This window comes from Salvelinus sp. IW2-2015, linkage group LG6.1, assembly GCF_002910315.2.
Source record: "Salvelinus sp. IW2-2015 linkage group LG6.1, ASM291031v2, whole genome shotgun sequence".
NCBI classification, from domain to species: Eukaryota; Metazoa; Chordata; class Actinopteri; order Salmoniformes; family Salmonidae; genus Salvelinus; species Salvelinus sp. IW2-2015.
The window spans coordinates 9594810-9612221 of record NC_036845.1 but is presented as its reverse complement, the minus strand read 5'-3'; the positions used below and the strand labels follow the sequence as shown (position 1 = coordinate 9612221).

General features: G+C 46.9%; 2 protein-coding genes across 6 annotated transcripts in view; both read left to right on the top strand.

Moving 5' to 3' along the window:
- The window catches only part of LOC111965006 (DNA-directed RNA polymerase III subunit RPC7-like), a 737315-nt gene that overhangs the window by 221357 nt on the left and 498546 nt on the right, over nt 1-17412 (top strand). The gene's annotated exons all lie outside the window — the stretch shown is intronic.
- LOC111965019 (DENN domain-containing protein 4B) overlaps nt 1-17412 on the top strand; it is a 50386-nt gene that overhangs the window by 27523 nt on the left and 5451 nt on the right. For 2 of the 5 annotated variants that reach the window (XM_070443993.1, XM_070443992.1), the window contains exons 3-25: nt 458-710; nt 825-894; nt 1114-1283; nt 6261-6502; nt 6657-6723; nt 7450-7508; nt 7696-7840; nt 8092-8267; nt 8392-8492; nt 8781-8996; nt 9214-9359; nt 9602-9738; nt 11106-11220; nt 11719-12054; nt 12170-12314; nt 12464-12616; nt 14661-14898; nt 15015-15297; nt 15455-15735; nt 16123-16285; nt 16385-16624; nt 16733-16832; nt 17014-17179. In XM_070443993.1, coding sequence (XP_070300094.1) covers nt 458-710; nt 825-894; nt 1114-1283; nt 6261-6502; nt 6657-6723; nt 7450-7508; nt 7696-7840; nt 8092-8267; nt 8392-8492; nt 8781-8996; nt 9214-9359; nt 9602-9738; nt 11106-11220; nt 11719-12054; nt 12170-12314; nt 12464-12616; nt 14661-14898; nt 15015-15297; nt 15455-15735; nt 16123-16285; nt 16385-16624; nt 16733-16832; nt 17014-17179 — 4002 coding nt within the window. The remainder of the gene's footprint in view (nt 1-457; nt 711-824; nt 895-1113; nt 1284-6260; nt 6503-6656; nt 6724-7449; nt 7509-7695; nt 7841-8091; nt 8268-8391; nt 8493-8780; nt 8997-9213; nt 9360-9601; nt 9739-11105; nt 11221-11718; nt 12055-12169; nt 12315-12463; nt 12617-14660; nt 14899-15014; nt 15298-15454; nt 15736-16122; nt 16286-16384; nt 16625-16732; nt 16833-17013; nt 17180-17412) is intronic. The other 3 variants (XM_070443994.1, XM_023988959.2, XM_070443995.1) reach the window with 3 other exon arrangements.

Below are 17412 nucleotides of genomic sequence, written 5' to 3'. Positions count from 1 at the left end.
AGACATTAGCTACAACATCAATTTAAAGCTATGCATGGTGCTTGGAGTTCACATACTGGAGTTCACATACTGTAGCTAATGCATAACAATGCTTTGAGCTTGCATTTTGCAATTATCGACATACTGCATGCTGTAACCATGTACGTGTGACCACAAAGGTTTTATTGTATGCTATTGCTATGTAGCCCTGAACCGCCATAATCATTAAATTAAGCATGTCTGGCCAAGCCATACATGACTGCAAAATGTAATTGTATACATACCCATAGATTCTTTAATGGAAAGAGCTATGCACGTCACATGATACATTAATTCTGGACAAAGTGCGGGATGTCTTCTAAACATGAAAAGAAAAGCTTTCCTTGAATGAGTGATAGAAATTGGTTTCTGTTAACTGTATAACTAGTGACATTGACTGACTCATTGTCCTGACTCTGCCCCCTCCCCCGGTCCCCAGGGTGCTGTACGAGGGCAAAGAGGTGGTGAAGCAGGGCTGGTACTTGATCGAGACCACCCCCTACAGCCGCTCAGCCAGCCTGAGCTCCGGGGGGCCCGCCACACACCGCACCTTCCTGACTTACCGCCGGGCCCCAGAGTCCCAGGCCCTCCACACCCTGGGGGTCACAGACATCTCCCTCCTGCTGCCCAGTAAGGGGGAGGTGGCCCCCCACACCTTCTGCCGGGTGGAGAAGAACCTCAACACTGGCATAGTGCGTTTGAAGCGCTCTGGTTTTCTACTGTGTTTTTTTTTTTAAACCTAATTCTTAATCTCTCTCTCTCCATCCCTCTCTCTCTCACTGTGCTTTGTTGTTTTGGCTCCACAGTGGGGTCCAGCCTTATACCTGTGCTACAAGAGAGCTGTAGCCAAAGCCAACGCCCTAGTCTATGAAGCAGGTGAGGGTAGACTGTTCCATTCTGATGGTATCATAGCACTCATTCTGCTGCGTCGGGATATGTGACGTTGTAAACAGAGAAGGCCTATTGACCTACTTCTCACAATTAAATACATTTAGAAGTAGAAAGAGACTTTCTACCAAAAATGAAAGTCTCTCTGTAGTCACTAATCAAAATGGTACTTTTATTAACTGTCTGTCGCTGTGTGTGTTTCCCCAGGTCTGATCAGTCGGTATCCGGAAGCGGACGTGGAGTCGTTCCCCCTGCCAGAGTCTGTGCCTATGTTCTGTCTGCCCATGGGTGTGACGGTGGAGAGCTGGCCCCTCAACACCAAGTACCAGCTCCCTGTCTTCTCTACCTTCGTCCTCACYAGYGCCWGTGGCGACAAGGTGGGTCCRCCTRCCTGCCTYCYTCTCACACACACTCTCCAACACTCTAACACTGCGCAGTGGCTAAGCTATTGAGTCCATTGGGTTATGTGTTAAGCTGTGTAGGAAGGTTCTCTATATAATATCAGGTGAATGTATAATCTATTTTAGCTCGTTGCAAGTCACCGGTTCAGTCAATTTCAACAAATGACAATAACTTAAGATGTCATTATTTGTCAGACATTGAAATACTTCACTCCATCCATGATGCCTGCAGTAACAGTGACAATCATAATGGTAATAGTAAAGTTTCCTAATTCATATTAAATCCAGACAACAAGCAAACATTTTTATAATAAAAGCTCAGTTTATTCCAAAAAGTAAATCATATCATCCTATTAGATCCGAACCCTTTTCTTCAACTGTTTCCAGACCCTCCTCAGACCTATTTCAAGCCAAATCACCCCTGTACTCTTTCCCTGCACCATCATCTCCATTACCACCCTCTTCCCCTTTCCTTTCTCTGTTCCCTATCCTTCCTTTTCTGCTCTTTCCTCTCAGCCTTGCTCTCAAGCCGTGTTTTCTTATCCCCTGCCTTGTCCTGTCACCTGGGGGACCTGGCCATTCTTTTTCTAAGAAAGATAACAAGTATTGTTTAACTGCAAAAACAACAGAATACTAGTATAGCTACTGATTCTTGTTTAGTTGTACTACTGCTACTACTTTATTCGTTCTAAAATGGCAACGTTGAAGAGAGGATAATTTACTCAACAGAAGGATAGTATAGTAGAAAAAACATTATAGTGCTGAAATAAACTCAGCAAATAAAGAAACGTCCTCTCACTGTCATCTGTGTTTATTTTCAGAAAACGTAACGTGTAAATATTTGTATTAACATAAGATTCAACAACTGAGACATGAACTGAACAAGTTCCACAGACATGTGACTAACAGAAATTGAATAATGTGTCCCTGAACAAAGGGGGGGTCAAAATCAAAAGTAACAGTCAGTATCTGGTGGGGCCACCTGTTGCATTAAGTACTGCAATGCATCTCCTCCTCATGGACTGACCCAGATTTGCCAGTTCTCCCTGTGAGATGTTACCCCACTCTTCCACCAAGGCACCTGCAAGTTCCCGGACATTTCTGGGGGGGAATGGCACTAGCCCTCACCCTCCGATCCAACAGGTCCCAGACGTGCTCAATGGGATTGAGGTCCGGGCTCTTCACTGGCCATGGCAGAACACTGACATTCCTGTCTTGCAGGAAATCACGCTCTGAATGAGCAGTATGGCTGGTGGTGTTGTCAAGCTGGAGGGTCATGTCAGGATGAGCCTGCAGGAAGGGTACCACTTGAGGGAGGAGGATGTCTTCCCTGTAACGCACAGCGTTGAGATTGTCTGCAATGACAACAAGCTCAGTCCGATGATGCTGTGACACACCGCCCCAGACCATGACGGACCCTCCACCTCCAAATCGATCCTGCTCCAGAGTACAGGCCTCGGTGTAACGCTCATTCCTTCAACGATAAATGCGAATCCGATCATCACCCCTGGTGAGACAAATCCGCGACTCGTCAGTGAAGAGCACTTTTTGCCAGTCCTGTCTGGTCCAGCGACGGTGGGTTTGTGCCCATAGGCGACGTTGTTGCCGGTGATGTTTGGTGAGGACCTGCTTTACAACAGGCCTTCAAGCCCTCAGTCCAGCCTCTCTCAGCCTATTGCGAACAGTCTGAGCACTGATGGAGGGATTGTGCGTTCCTGGTGTAACTCTGGCAGTTGTTGTTGCCATCCTGTACTTGTCCCGCAGGTGTGATGTTCGGATGTACCGATCCTGTGTAGGTGTTGTTACACGTGGTCTGCCACTGCGAGGTCGATCAGCTGTCCGTCCTGTCTCCCTGTAGCGCTGTCTTAGGCGTCACACAGTACAGACATTGCAATTTATTGCCCTGGCCACATCTGCAGTCCTCATGCCTCCTTGTAGCATGCCTAAGGCACGTTCACGCAGATGAGCAGGGACCCTGGGCATCTTTCTTTTGGTGTTTTTCAGTCAGTAGAAAGGCCTCTTTAGTGTCCTAAGTTTTCATAACTGTGACCTTAATTGCCTACCGTCTGTAAGCTGTTAGTGTCTTAACGACCGTTCCACAGGTGCATGTTCATTAATTGTTTATGGTTCATTGAACAAGCATGAGAAACAGTGTTTAAACCCTTTACAATGAAGTTCTGTGAAGTTATTTGGATTTTGACTAATTATCTTTGAAAGACAGGGTCCTGAAAAAGGGACGTTTATTTTTTTGCTGAGTTTAGTCACTAAAGCTCACATTTGATTGACCACCCTTTGTTTTTCCGTCTTTCTCTGGACAAATCCTGGACTTGCCAAGCCATGTCCTCTAGCAATCCCTCCATTTTGGCTAGGTATCTACCCTCTACTTCCAATTTTCTGTCTCTATAGGATCTCCCTCTTTCTGATCTGTCTCCTCTTGTCCTCTAACCACTCCCTCTCTCTCTCTCTTGAACATTCTGTCACATTTCTGTTCAAAAAGGGTTAGGTCCTGTTTTTTCCTCATGTGATCTCCCTCTGCCTTCTGAGGGTGCGCTACTGTTTGGGAGTCAGTGCAGGTTCCACTGTTTGGCAGTCAGTGGACATCAGTGCAGGTTTCACTGTTTGGGAGTCTGTGCCATCTCTCTCCTTTGTATGGATCTGTTTAGACAAAATGAAACGACTATAAGCCTATATGGGATTTTAGCCGAGACCACTTTCACATTTGCCTTCACTTGAAACGGAGCAGAAAAGCGAATCAGAAAATGCCAGTGTTTACCGAAGTTGGGCAGTGGTGTCTGGTCCTGGAACGACCTTTCTGATGGCTGACAATTTTCTTGTCGTCCTGAAAAAAGAAAAGGTTTCCATATAATCATGCAAACAAGACCATTACATTGATCAAGAATGGTTAGCGTATGGCAATAGGCTGTAGTGTTTTGGAAATATTTGAGTTTTACATTTTTTTAAAATTCAGTTATTGGCCTTCTTGGGCGGATAGACACACTACGTCAGCAATTCATTACATTCCCCTCTGCCTTCTGTGGGTGTTTCACTGTTTGGGTCACAGAGTTAGTGCAAATGGAACAACACTTAGCCTATATGGAGAGTATAGCCAAGACCACTCTCACATTTGCCTTCACTTGAAACAGATCTGAAAAAATGAAAATGCCTAGTGCCATAATGAATGTATGGGCTGGTTTACCGAAGATGGGCAGTGACGTCTGGTCCTGGATCTGCCTCTCTCACGGCAGACAGTTTTCTCGTCTTTCTGAAAAAAGAATAGGTTTCAATTATCATTATGATAAGAACATGACATGGATCAAGAATGATTGGCGTATGGCATGAGATTTGAGATTAGTGTAGCATGTTTTAAATTTATTGTACTTTTTTTTAAGTCACAGTTGGCATTCTTTGAGGGATAGACAACACACTCCGTCCGCGAGTCATAACGTCCCTCTGCGTTCTGAGAGTAGTCCACTTTTTGGGACACAGAGTCAGTGCCATCTCTCTTTTGTATGGCTCTGTTAAGACAATGAAATAACTGTTAGCCTAGATTGAAAGTTTAGGTGGAACCAGGTGTAAAAATAAATAAATAACTTTTCAGAAAATGTCAGTGTTCCTCCATACTGTATTAACCAATGAGTATAAGGGCTGGTTTGTCAAAATTGGGCAGTGGCGTCTGATCCTGGATCTGCCTCTCTCACGCAGACAGATTTCTCATCCTCCTGAAAATAGAACATGTTTTATCACCATGAACATGACATAGATCAGGAATGATTTGCATATGGCATCAGATGAATAAATCTAAGATTAGGCTATCGTGTTAAAACAACATTTTCATATGATTTTTTTAACTTACAGATCTTCCCCTTCTTCGAGGGACACACTCACTACGTCCACGATTCATTATGTCCTTTTCTGCCTTCTGAGGGTGTTTCACTGTTTGGGTCACAGAGTCAGTCAGTGCCTTCTCTCCTTTGTATGGACAAAATTAAACAACTCTCAGCCAAGACCACTCTCAAATTTGCTTTCATTTGAAACAGAACTGAAAAAGTTTATTACAGAATGTCTGTGTTACTAATAAGTACAGTCTTATGTATTGGCTGGTTTACCGATGTAGGGCAGTGGCATCTAGCCCTGGATCGACCTCTCGCACGGCTGACAATTTTCTCTTCATCAGAAACTGCAGTTCTTCGGGACATGGACACACTTGGTCCTCGATTCATTGGTTTGTTGAACAGAAGTTCCAATGAATGTGAAAAATCAGCTTGAAAAAATCTGCAGAAATAGCAAAGTTGACTCTTCAAAGGATTTTTCACAGACTGACGATTTTGCAATATGATGTTCCATTGATTTTGTTTGATAATATAGTAATCATCACTATGGTAACTCAGAACTCATCTGATTATGATCAGGGAATCAGCAATCACAATCACACGCCAGTGAGGCCACCAGTAAGGACTATGTTGCTAATTCTATGGTTGCGACAACAAAAACTAATTCTAGGACCAAATGGGCTGAAATATTTATAATTCTACAAAATGCCATGACCTACAGTGGCTGACAAGGTTCAGAAATACACACTCACAAAGAAATGCATATCAAGTGTGATATATGAACATTGACAAGTTCTAATGTTGATAAATACCAACTATCTGTTGATTGAGTTGTGTGTAGTTATTTACCAATGCAGCTATTCAATATCATGCTTGCCTACTTAAATTACAAGTTGTAAATTGGCCCACTATATAGACTTTATCTGCGACAGCAGCAAGAAGCTATAAAAACAACAAAAACATTGAGATGCAAATGAGTCCAGTATGAACTCGCTCACAGTTTAATTTAAAAATAAATCTATCTAGCATTTGCTAAATGCTAACTGTTCACACAGTTCAAAGCATCTAGCGTTAGCTGAATCCTTACTTTTTAACAGTCCTGTTTCTCCTCTTCCCATCCCAGGTTTACGGTGCTGCCATCCAGTTCTATGAGGCGTTCCCACGGGAGTGCCTCTCAGAGCGGCAGAGTGTCCGTCTGGGCCTGGTGAGCGTGGTGGATCGGCGGCCTATCACCAACCGCACCCTGCAAGTGAAGAAGAGCGTGTGTGTTCTCTCCCACTGGCCATTCTTCACTGTCTTCCAGAAGTTCCTCACCTTTGTCTACCGATACTCCATTTCCGGACCCCACGTGCTGCCCCTCGAGAAGTCAGTGGCCCTTCATGGCAAATATCAGCAATGTGTCTTTATGAACTTAAACTGGCTAATCTACTGGCTAACAAACCGTAATCCTATTGGCTTTTGATTCATGTTATGGTTGGTTGTTTGGTTGATTTATTAACATGAACTCTGCTCTCTCCAGGCACATCTCCAGCTTCATGCACAACGTTCCGTTCCCTTCGCCTCAGCGGCCTCGCATCCTAGTGCAGGTAGGGACACCTGTCTTTAACTCAATTCACATTCTCTTATCTTTATTCCTTATTAACACATCAAAGCACTTTAAAGCATCAGAAAGGTGGAATGAAAACCTTGCTAAGCATTGGTTTAGCTCAGGGCTATACAGAAGGCAGCATTAAAACTGCTAATTCAAGTAAGGCATGACTGTGATTTATTAGTTGAGTGTTAGGTGTTTTAGTGCTAGTTTAGAACAAACGCTTGCTTGCTTTGTGTGTGCTTGTATATGCCTGTGTGTGCGTTACAAGCAGAACCTCAGCTTGAGTTCTATTTGAACTTGACACCAGTAGCATTATGGTGTTTCTCACTAAAGATTTGACTTCCTCCCCCACAGGAAATGGGCATGGATTAATTGATGGTTTCACTGGTTAGTGTGTGCAGATGGACAGGGTAAAAATAACACCCAATTAAAACAATCTATAATTTACTGTGGATTTAAAATAATTTCACGTTACTGAATGATCCTTCCGGCTCTAGAAAGTAGAGACAATTGTTTGGGGTTTTCTCAAACTCAAATCGAGTCAAATGGGGCTTTTCAAACTTGATTCCTTATGGCTTGTTTCAAATCAACAGATATCAATTTGGTGAATGGTGGTCTATGAAATTGAAGCATGGCTAAACTTTCTTCCTTAGACCTATAGATTATTGTCCACCATGTTGGTTTGTTAATGAAAAATGTGTGTGTGTGTGTATCATTTCAGCTCTCACCCTATGACAACCTTCTCCTCTGTCAGCCTGTCTCCTCCCCCTTACTGCTCAGGTCAGTACAGTAATTCTGCATTAGGTCGAGTTGCAATAAACTATGTGGTGGAATGCGTTATTTTGCGCTAGGAGCTATCGCTCCAACAATGGCTTAGTTTCCCCTGAGGGATTTCTATTTTCATGTTGAAGTGAATCCATTAAAACAATAATGAATTGATAAAGAGGCTGTTCTTTTCTGTCTGTAGTGGTGCCAGCTTTGTGAAGCTGCTGCAGAACCTGGGCCCTGAGAACGCCTGTGTCCTGCTGCTGGCTGTGCTGACGGAGCACAAACTACTGCTACACTCCCTCCGCCCCGACGTCCTCACCTCCGTCAGCGAGGCCCTGGTGTCTGTGAGTCACACACACGCCAAACCTACACACACCGCCATACACACACACAAAGACATATACGTACACACACACTCATTCCAAGGGGGCGGCAGGTAGCCTAGTCATTGGAGCGTTGGGCCAGTAACCGAAATGATGCTAGATCGAATCCCCAAGCTGATAAGGTAAAAATCTGTCGTTTGCCCCTGAACAAGGCAGTTAACCCACTGTACTAATTWAAAAAATAAATAAAATAATGCACTCTATCCCTCTAGATGACGTTCCCTCTGCGTTGGCACTGCCCGTACATCCCCCTGTGCCCGCTGCGGCTGGCAGACGTACTGTGTGCCCCCATGCCCTTCATCGTGGGCGTCCACTCCAGCTACTTTGACCTCTATGACCCCCCTACTGACGTGGTGTGTGTTGACCTGGACACCAACACCATCTTTCAGTGAGTACACTGACCTTGAAGGACCTGGACCAGGATGCAACTGATGGAAGAGGAAGCAACAAAACCAAACATACGCACGTTTGAAAGGATGAAATCCATAGTTTTGTTTTCTCTTCTCCTGCAGAGCAGAGGACAAGAAGCCGTTGTCATGGCGATCGCTACCAAGGAAGCATGGCAAGATGCTGGTGAATACCCTCACCAACTTGATGAAGACTCTGGAGAAAAGTGGGTGATGGCTGGAGACTCCATTCATGACATGCACTCTCTTCTCATCTCCCTTTTTCTGTCAATAATTTTTTACATCATCTAGCCTACTTATTCTGAAGCCCATCTAGGGACTGATGCTGGAAAATGAGTACAAGCTAAAACATATTGGTGCAATACATCTGACTCTTGATAATTCAATGTGCCAATGCTTTTTATCTTCATAATTTTCTCTCTGTGCCTTTCTCCACCACTATCCCCATTTCCCTCACTTTTCCTCTACCCCCTCCCCACATTCTTCTCCATCAGTCTACACCACTGGCCAAGAGGAGGCCACCCTGGAGTTCCTGCTGACGGACTATGACCTGATCTACGGGCGTCAGAAGCAGCTGGAGCTGGAGATCCAGGAGGCCTTCCTGCGCTTCATGAGCTGCTTGCTGAGGGGCTACCGCGCCTACCTGCTGCCCATCACCCAGGCCCCCTCAGACAGGACCACCGACTGCAGCTCCCTCTTCAACCTGCAGGGTCAGTGTGGGGGGGTGGGAGGGGGTGACTGCCTGTGTGTGTGACTCATAACTCACAAAAAAATGTACACAAGTGTACACAATGTTATATAACTTTCTAGCTGAGTACGTGTGTGTGGGTGTTTTACCTCACCTACTTACTGTGTTGATAACCAGCATCCCTGTGAAGCTAGTGTTTTAATGTGTGTCTGAAGTTAACCCCTCCCTGGCTCTTGCAGGCTTCCTGAAGTCTCGTGAACGCACCCACCAGAAGTTCTACACCCAGCTGACCAGGACCCAGATGTTCACTCAGTTCATCGAGGAGTGCTCATTCGTCAGTGATCGCCATGCCTGTCTCGAGTTCTTCGACGAGTGTGTCCAGAAGGTCAGAATCACATCTTCTTGTTTTACAGGATGTTTAGTGAYGCACCATATCTTATGGAAGCTTTTAGTGTGTTGATTCTAATACTGAAACCGGATGAGCCTTTTTGTATTTGCACAACTAATGGAAATGTGTGTGATCCCATTCCTGCCCTCTATGTTGTCAATGTTTGTGTATACCTGTGTATGTGACCTGTGTTTGCGGTGCGTGTGTGTGTATATATATATATATGCGGTGTGTGTAAGCAGTCGGATGTGGAGAAGCCTGAGGAGGTGCGTCTGATAGACCTGGACGAGGCCCACAGTGGGGAGCACACGGTCTTCATCATGCCCCCAGAGGAACCCCAGGAGCCAGACGGTTCAGAGTGCCCCACTCACTACAGGTAACACAGGCTCTACATATAGCAGGGTGCTTCCAATCATCGCCCCCAGAGGAACCCCAGGAGCCAGACGGTTCAGAGTTGCCACTCACTACAGGTAACACAGGCTTCTACATATAGCAGGGTCTTCATCATGCCCCAGAGGAACCCCAGGAGCCAGACGGTTCAGAGTGCCCCACTCACTACAAGGTAACACAGGCTCAACAATTAGGCAGGGTCTTCATCATGCCCCAGAGGAACCCCAGGAGCCAGACGGTTCAGAGTGCCCCACTCACTACAGGTAACACAGGCTCAACATATAGCAGGGTCTTCATCATGCCCACAGAGGAACCCCAGGAGCCAGATGGTTACAGAGTGCCCCACTCACTACACGTAACACAGGCTCTACATATAGCAGGGTCTTCCATCATGCCCCAGAGGAACCCCAGGGAGCCAGACGGTTCAGAGTGCCCCACTCACTACACGTAACACAGGCTCCACATAAGCAGGGTCTTCATCATGCCCCAGAGGAACCCCAGGAGCAGACGGTTCAGAGTGCCCCACTCACTACACGTAACACAGGCTCACATATAGCAGGGTCTTCATCATTGCCCCCAGAGGAACCCCAGGAGCCAGACGGTTCAGAGTGCCCACTCACTACACGTAACACAGGCATAACATTATAGCAGGGTCTTCATCATGCCACAGAGGAACCCAGGAGCCAGACGGTTCAGAGTGCCCCTCACTACAGGTAACACAGGCTCAACATATAGCAGGGTCTTCATCATGCCCACAGAGGAACCCCAGGAGCCAGATGGTTCAGAGTGCCCCACTCACTACACGTAACACAGGCTCTACATATAGCAGGGTCTTCATCATGCCCCCAGAGGAACCCCAGGAGCCAGACGGTTCAGAGTGCCCCACTCACTACACGTAACACAGGCTCTAACATATAGCAGGGTCTTCATCATGCCCCCAGAGGAACCCCAGGAGCCAGAGGTTCAGAGTGCCCCACTCACTACACGTAACACAGGGCTCAACATATAGCAGGGTCTTCATCATGCCGCCAGAGGAACCCAGGAGCAGACGGTTCAGAGTGCCCCACTCACTACACGTAACACAGGCTCTACATATAGCAGGGTCTTCATCATGCCCACAGAGGAAACCCAGGAGCCAGATGGTTCAGAGTGCCCCACTCACTACACGTAACACAGGCGCTACATATAGCAGGGTATGTGTTCACTAAGCTTCTCAGAGTAGGGCTGGGACTAGGATCAGTTTAGTCTTTTAAAGAATAAGAGGGTTGATCTGATTCTAGATGAGCACAAATAAGGGCCCCGGCACTTTATACTGTCTGATGCTGTGACCAGTGCGTGTTTGTCTGTTTACAGCTATGAGACGTTCCCTGTGCTCTGCATGGATCTGTTTGACCAGCCTCAGGACCAGCTACGTGTCCCTACCAAGGGGAGTGCCCCGAGCAGCCCTGCCCCGCGACGGACCAAACAGGTGCAGACCTCAACCTCCGCACCAGAGCCCCAATGCAACCCCACTGAAAGCCAACACAACCCCAGTGGATCCACTTTATCAAAACCACTAAGAACTATACAATAATAAGAGGCTGACTCACGCTGTTTAATTTCAATCTTTATTATTCTATTAAGAGCATTACCCTGCCAGCAAATCAAAATGTTTTAGCATCAATCAACTTGATCTGTTCAAGACTCCCCAGTTAGCTTTATTATAACCCAGTTTTCCACAGCTAAAGAGGGAACATGCTTCACTGTTTTTCTGTGCCATTTGAATTTAATGAGCGTTCATATTTCATCCTTCATTCAATATTTAAAAGCAGGAAGCACAGTGGCTGCTGTGTATTTTGGGTGAATACCACAAGCACCCTTCAGGGTTGTTAAGTTTGCCTACTAGGACACAGGAACCACATTATTACAGCTTTAGTAAATCTAGATTGGATTACATAACTCCTCTGTATCTTTCTCTCTCCTTTAGGAGATTAAGCTGGCACAGAAGCGGGCACAGATATACTCGGCAGTGCCCGACATGTGGTCCAAATGCCTGCTGGGCCACTGCTATGGGCTGTGGTTCATCTACCTGCCCACCTTTGTGCGGGCGGAGAGTGCCAAGGTGCGTGCCTTGCAAACGGCATACGAGGTGCTCAAGCACATGGAGACCAGGAAGGTGGTACTACCGGATGAGGTGTGTTACAGGATCCTGATGCAGCTGTGTGGGCAGTACGGGCAGCCTGTGCTCGCTGTTAGGGTACTTCTGGAGATGAAGAAAGCTGGGATCACACCCAACACCATCACCTATGCATACTACAACAAGGTGAGACATTATTTACTTCAATTAAAAGTTGAACCCCGTCTGTGATCCCATCTGTAAGTGTTTATATATATTTTCTCCATATTGACTCACCTCTGGCTTTGCCCGCTCTCCTCAGGCAGTGCTGGAGAGCAAGTGGCCCTCCACCAACCAGGGTGGCCGTCTGCGCTGGGCCAAGTTGCGTAACGTTCTGATGGCCGTGGCGCAGTTCAGACAGCCAGTCAGACAACGGCAGAAAAGTGGTTCAGTAGGCTCGCGGACAGGTCAGGACATATTTACATGTTATTTATTTTTTACTATTTTTTGTAACAAAAAATGGTAATTGGTTTTAGAGTGGCCTTTTTAATGATTTAAAAAAATATATATATATATGTAAAAACAGAGGTGAAACATGTTTTGTCTTTTTAAAAAGATACAATGGACAGTAACCAACGATCCCGCCCACAATCTAACCTGATTCGTCAGTCCAGCTGGAGCGGCCTGAGTGAAAGCTCCAGCCACGAATCGCTGACGGGGTCTATGGTGAAGAGCAACAGCCTGAACAGCATGAGAGGCTCAACAGACAGTGAGTGATGGATATCTATTATATAGAAATAGCACTGTCATTGGAAAGTTATATAATGGCATTGAGGAGTACACCAACTCAGTCACCAGCTTCATCAATAAGTGCATTGACGACGTCGTCCCCACAGTGACCATACGTACATATCCCAGCCAGAAGCCATGGATTACAGGCAACATCTGCACCGAGTTAAATGCTGCCGCTTTCAAGGAGCAGGACACTAATCCGGACGCTTAGAAGAAATCCCCCTATGCCCTCAGACGAACCATCAAACAGGCAAAGCGTCAATACAGGACAAAGATTGAATCCTACTACACCAGCTCTGACGCTCGTCGGATATGGCAGGGCTTGCAAACTATTACGAACTACAAAGGGAAACCCAGCCGCGAGCTGCCCAGTGACACGAGTCTACCAAACGGGCTAAATGCGTTTCATGCTCGCTTCAAGGCAAGAAACACTGGAGCATGCATGAGAGCATCAGCTGTTCCGGACGACTGTGTGATAATGCTCTCCGTAGCCAATGTGAGCAAGACCTTTAAACGGGTCAACATTCACAAGGCCTTGGGGCCAGACGGATTACAAGGACGTGTACTCAGAGCATGCACGGACCAACTGGCAAGTGTCTTCATTTACATTTTCAACCTCTCCCTGACCAAGTCTGTAATACCTACATGTTTCAAGCAGACCACCATAGTCCCTGTGCCCAAGAACGCTAAGGTATCCTGCCTAAATGACTTCCGCCCCGTAGCACTCATGTCGGTAGCCATGAAGTACTTTGAAAGGCTGGTCATGGCTTACATCAACACCATCATCCTGGAAACCTTAGACCCACTCAAATTCGCATACCGACCCAACAGATCCACAGACAACGCAATCTCAGTCGCACTCCACACCGCCCTTTCCCACCTGGACTGCTGGAATGCTGTTCATTGACTACAGCTCAGCTCAGCTCAGCGTTCAACACCATAGTGCCCATAAAGTTCATCACTAAGCTAAGGACCCTGGGACTAAAAACCTCCCTCTGCAACTGGATCCTGGACTTCCTGACAGGCCGCCCCCAGGTGGTAAGGGTAGGCAACAACAGGGGGCTCAGGGGTGCATGCTTAGTCCCCTCCTGTACTCCCTGTTCACCCACAACTGCATGGCCAAGCACAAATCCAACACCATCATTACGTTTGCTGATGATACAACAGTGGTAGGCCTGATCACCAACAACGATGAAACAGCCTAGAAGGTGAGAGACATGGCAGTGTGTGTGTGAGCAAGACAAAGGAGCTGATCGAGGACTACAGGAAAAGGAGGGCATAACACTCCCCCATTGACATCGACGGGGCTGTAGTGGAGCGGGTCGGGAGTTTCAAGTTCCTTGGTGTCCACATCACCAACAAACTATCGTGGTCGAAACACACCAAGACAGTCGTGAAGAGGGCATGACACCGCCTTTTCCCCCTAAGCAAATCATGTCAGAGGAAGGCGCAAAAAATGGTCAGACTCCAGTTACCCAAGTCATAGACTGTTCTCTCTGCTACCACACGGCAAGCGGTACCAAAGCACCAAGTCTAGGTCCAAAAGGGTCCTAAACAGCTTCTACCCCCAAGCTATAAGACTGCTGAACAATTAAGCAAATGGCCACTCTGACTATTTCCATTGACACCCCCACTCCCCCTTTGTTTTTACACTGTTTTTTCGCTGTTTATTATCTGCGCGTAGTCACTTTACCAGTACCTACATGTACAAATTACCTCGACTAACCTGTACCCCTGCACATTGACTCGGTACTGGTACCCCCAATGTATAGCCTCGTTATTGTTATTTTATTGTTACATATCATTTGTTACTTTATTTATTAAATAATTTCTTAACTCTATTTCTTTAACTGCATTGTTGGTTAAGGGCTTGTGAGTAAGCATTTCACGGTAAGATCTACACCTGTTGTATTTGGCGCATGTGACAAATAAAATTTGATTTGGTTTAATGTAACATAAAACTCTCATCAAACCACTGTGTCTGTTTGGGAACCACCCTCCTAACAATTTCCACCCCACAGAGTCTAAGCTCTCAATGAAGGCGGTGCTCCGGAACGCAGGTGCCAATGGCTGCAGCGATCCCGCCTCCCGTAAACCCCCCGTGGGGCCACGAGACACCGCCACCCCGTCTCCCTTTCCCCCTGGTGGTGTCCTGGTGCGCCGCGACCAGGTGTGCCTGTCCACCTTCTACAAAGACTGTGCCGAGACGGCCGACTCTGACCCTGACTGCAGCTGCCAGCCTGGGGAGAGAGACGGCAGGTGAGGGGGTGGAGAAGCTGGGACTGATATGTTCTGATATGTTTTTAGATTACAGTTTGAATATCACTTTGATATACTATAAGAGTATATCTCCCATTCCTCTGTTCTCAATGTAGGCCACCTGGACCTAGAGACACTGTGAGCCGCAAGGCCGTGGACGAGAACTACAACAATGTGTCACCGCCGAGTCGGGGCAGCCTGACGGGGAAACTGCAGCAGCTGCTCACGCCTACTCGCCATCGAGTCTCGGGGCGGCGGGCCGCCAGTGTAGACGCCCGGCGCTCGGGGGGAGAAAACGGGCCGGTGCGCAGGGTGTCGGAACAGAGACAGTCCCGAAAAGCCCAGGTGGCTGAGAGCCTGCTGAAGGCTAAGGAGAGGCTCTACAATGCTACCTCTGAGGTGAGGGGACAACATGTGGGTTGTTGTAGCTTATAGTCTAACTACACTGTATTGGCCAGCTGATTTAGTTTACTGTGGTAAAATGCATTTGCAGATGTAGGGAGTTATCAAACCTGTCAAAACATGCTTAATGTTCCTCCATCCTTTCCCTCTGTAGAGTTCTCTGTCAGTGGGGAGTGACGTCGAACTCCCTGACACCACCAATTTGGCCTTTCCTCTCCGCAAGTCCTGGGACACCAACCAAGAGGGAGCGGGACTACAGGTGTTGATGTCGAGTTGCTCCTTGTGTCGGAGCTGTAACTCCCTGGTCTATGACGAGGAGATAATGGCCGGGTGGACGTCTGACGACTCCAACCTCAACTCCAACTGTCCCTTCTGCTCGACCACCTTCGTCCCCCTTCTCAACGCTGAGATCTGTGACCTAGGACCCATCAGCAGGTAGAACTACTCCTCTCATCATAACATCACCCAAACGTTTGTGTGTGTCCCAAATGGCACCCTATTCCCTATATAGTGCACTACTTTTGACCAGGGCCCGTAGAAGTCAAAATCCCTTCATTTTAACTCCTATTCTTATTCAATCTGTCTATTCAGGGCCATGTACAGTCCTTACCATATGTATTTGGAAAGTGAAGCTACGGTTTTACTGTCTAAATACAAATGGTGAGGACTGTGCAATGTATGGTGAGGACTGTGTAATGTATGGTGAGGACTGTGTAATGTATGGTGAGGACTGTGTAATGTATGGTAAGGACTGTATGATTCTTAAACTGAATGAACATTAGACTTTTTTGTCAACCAATCTTTTCATTTTGACTAACAAAGCGCTCACCACAGCCTGGAACGTACCAACTGGAACACGGTTGAGGAGGTGGAGAGCGCAGCCAAACCCCCTGGTGGCCAGGAGGCCATCCTGGGTCACAACGGTGTGAGTGAGGACTCCAGCTCTGAGACCAGCAGTTATTCTGAGAGCAGCAGCGCTACCATGGTACTCTACCAACACTGGTTTATTTCTCATCTTTATCTGTTGGCTTCTGGGAAATATTCAGTCTTGCTATATCCACAGTTAATGTGTTATTGACTCCAGGGTTCATCGGTGGGCGAGTCTCCCCAGGTGACGGTGGCCTACCTGAGCCCATTGGTGCTGCGCAAGGAGCTTGAGAGCCTGCTGGAGAACGAGGGCGAGGCGGTGCTGTCACAGGGCCAGCTCCTGGACAGCCACTCCATCATCTTCTGGAACATGGTGTGGTACTTCCATCGCCTGGGTCTGCCCAGCAACCTGCTGCAGCTGGTTCGCTCCTCACCGCTGGCCAACCAACTAGCACAGGTAACTCCGCTCCCAGGCTTCTTGGGGCCTAATGATGAATTATTAGCATTAGTATATTACAATACATAATGTCCTCATTCTAATGTTGAGCTCCTGTCTGTGTGTCAGACTTCAGAGAACTCAGCAGTGAGGGTGAGGCTGCTGTGGGACACACTGACCCCTGACACAGACTACTGGCCCCCCCTCTACATCCTGTGGAGGATACACAGTAAGATAAACACGTTATTCACATGGATATAGTCAGATGATACAGGTTCAGATCCTTTCATGAATTACATCTCTCGCTCTCTCTCGCGCTTTCGTGCCTTCTCGCTCTCGCTCTCACTCACTCACTCACTCACTCACTCACTCACTCACTCACTCACTCACTCACTCACTCACTCACTCAGGTGGCGTACCCATGCGGAACCACAGCTGGCGGAGGCACAACCACCCCTTCACCCTGGCCTTCCTGGAGGAAGTGCTGCGCTGGGTCGGCATGAACGAGGTACACAAGGGAATCACCCTCTTCCTGGAAACCATTGCTAAGCAACCAGGCACGCCCAAGATACAAAGGTGAGTGCAGGAAATGGCCTCTGAATAATCAGTTGTTTATTAAATTTTTTGTTTGTGTGAGTATTAGTGGCTTCAGAAATTATTCACACCCCTTGACTTTTTCCACGTTTTGTTGTTATATTCAGAATTTTAAATTGATTAAATTGAGATTTTTTTGTCACTGCCCTACACACAATTCCCCATAATGTCAAAGTTTTTCAAAAATTCTACAAATTAATTAAAAAGGAAAAGCT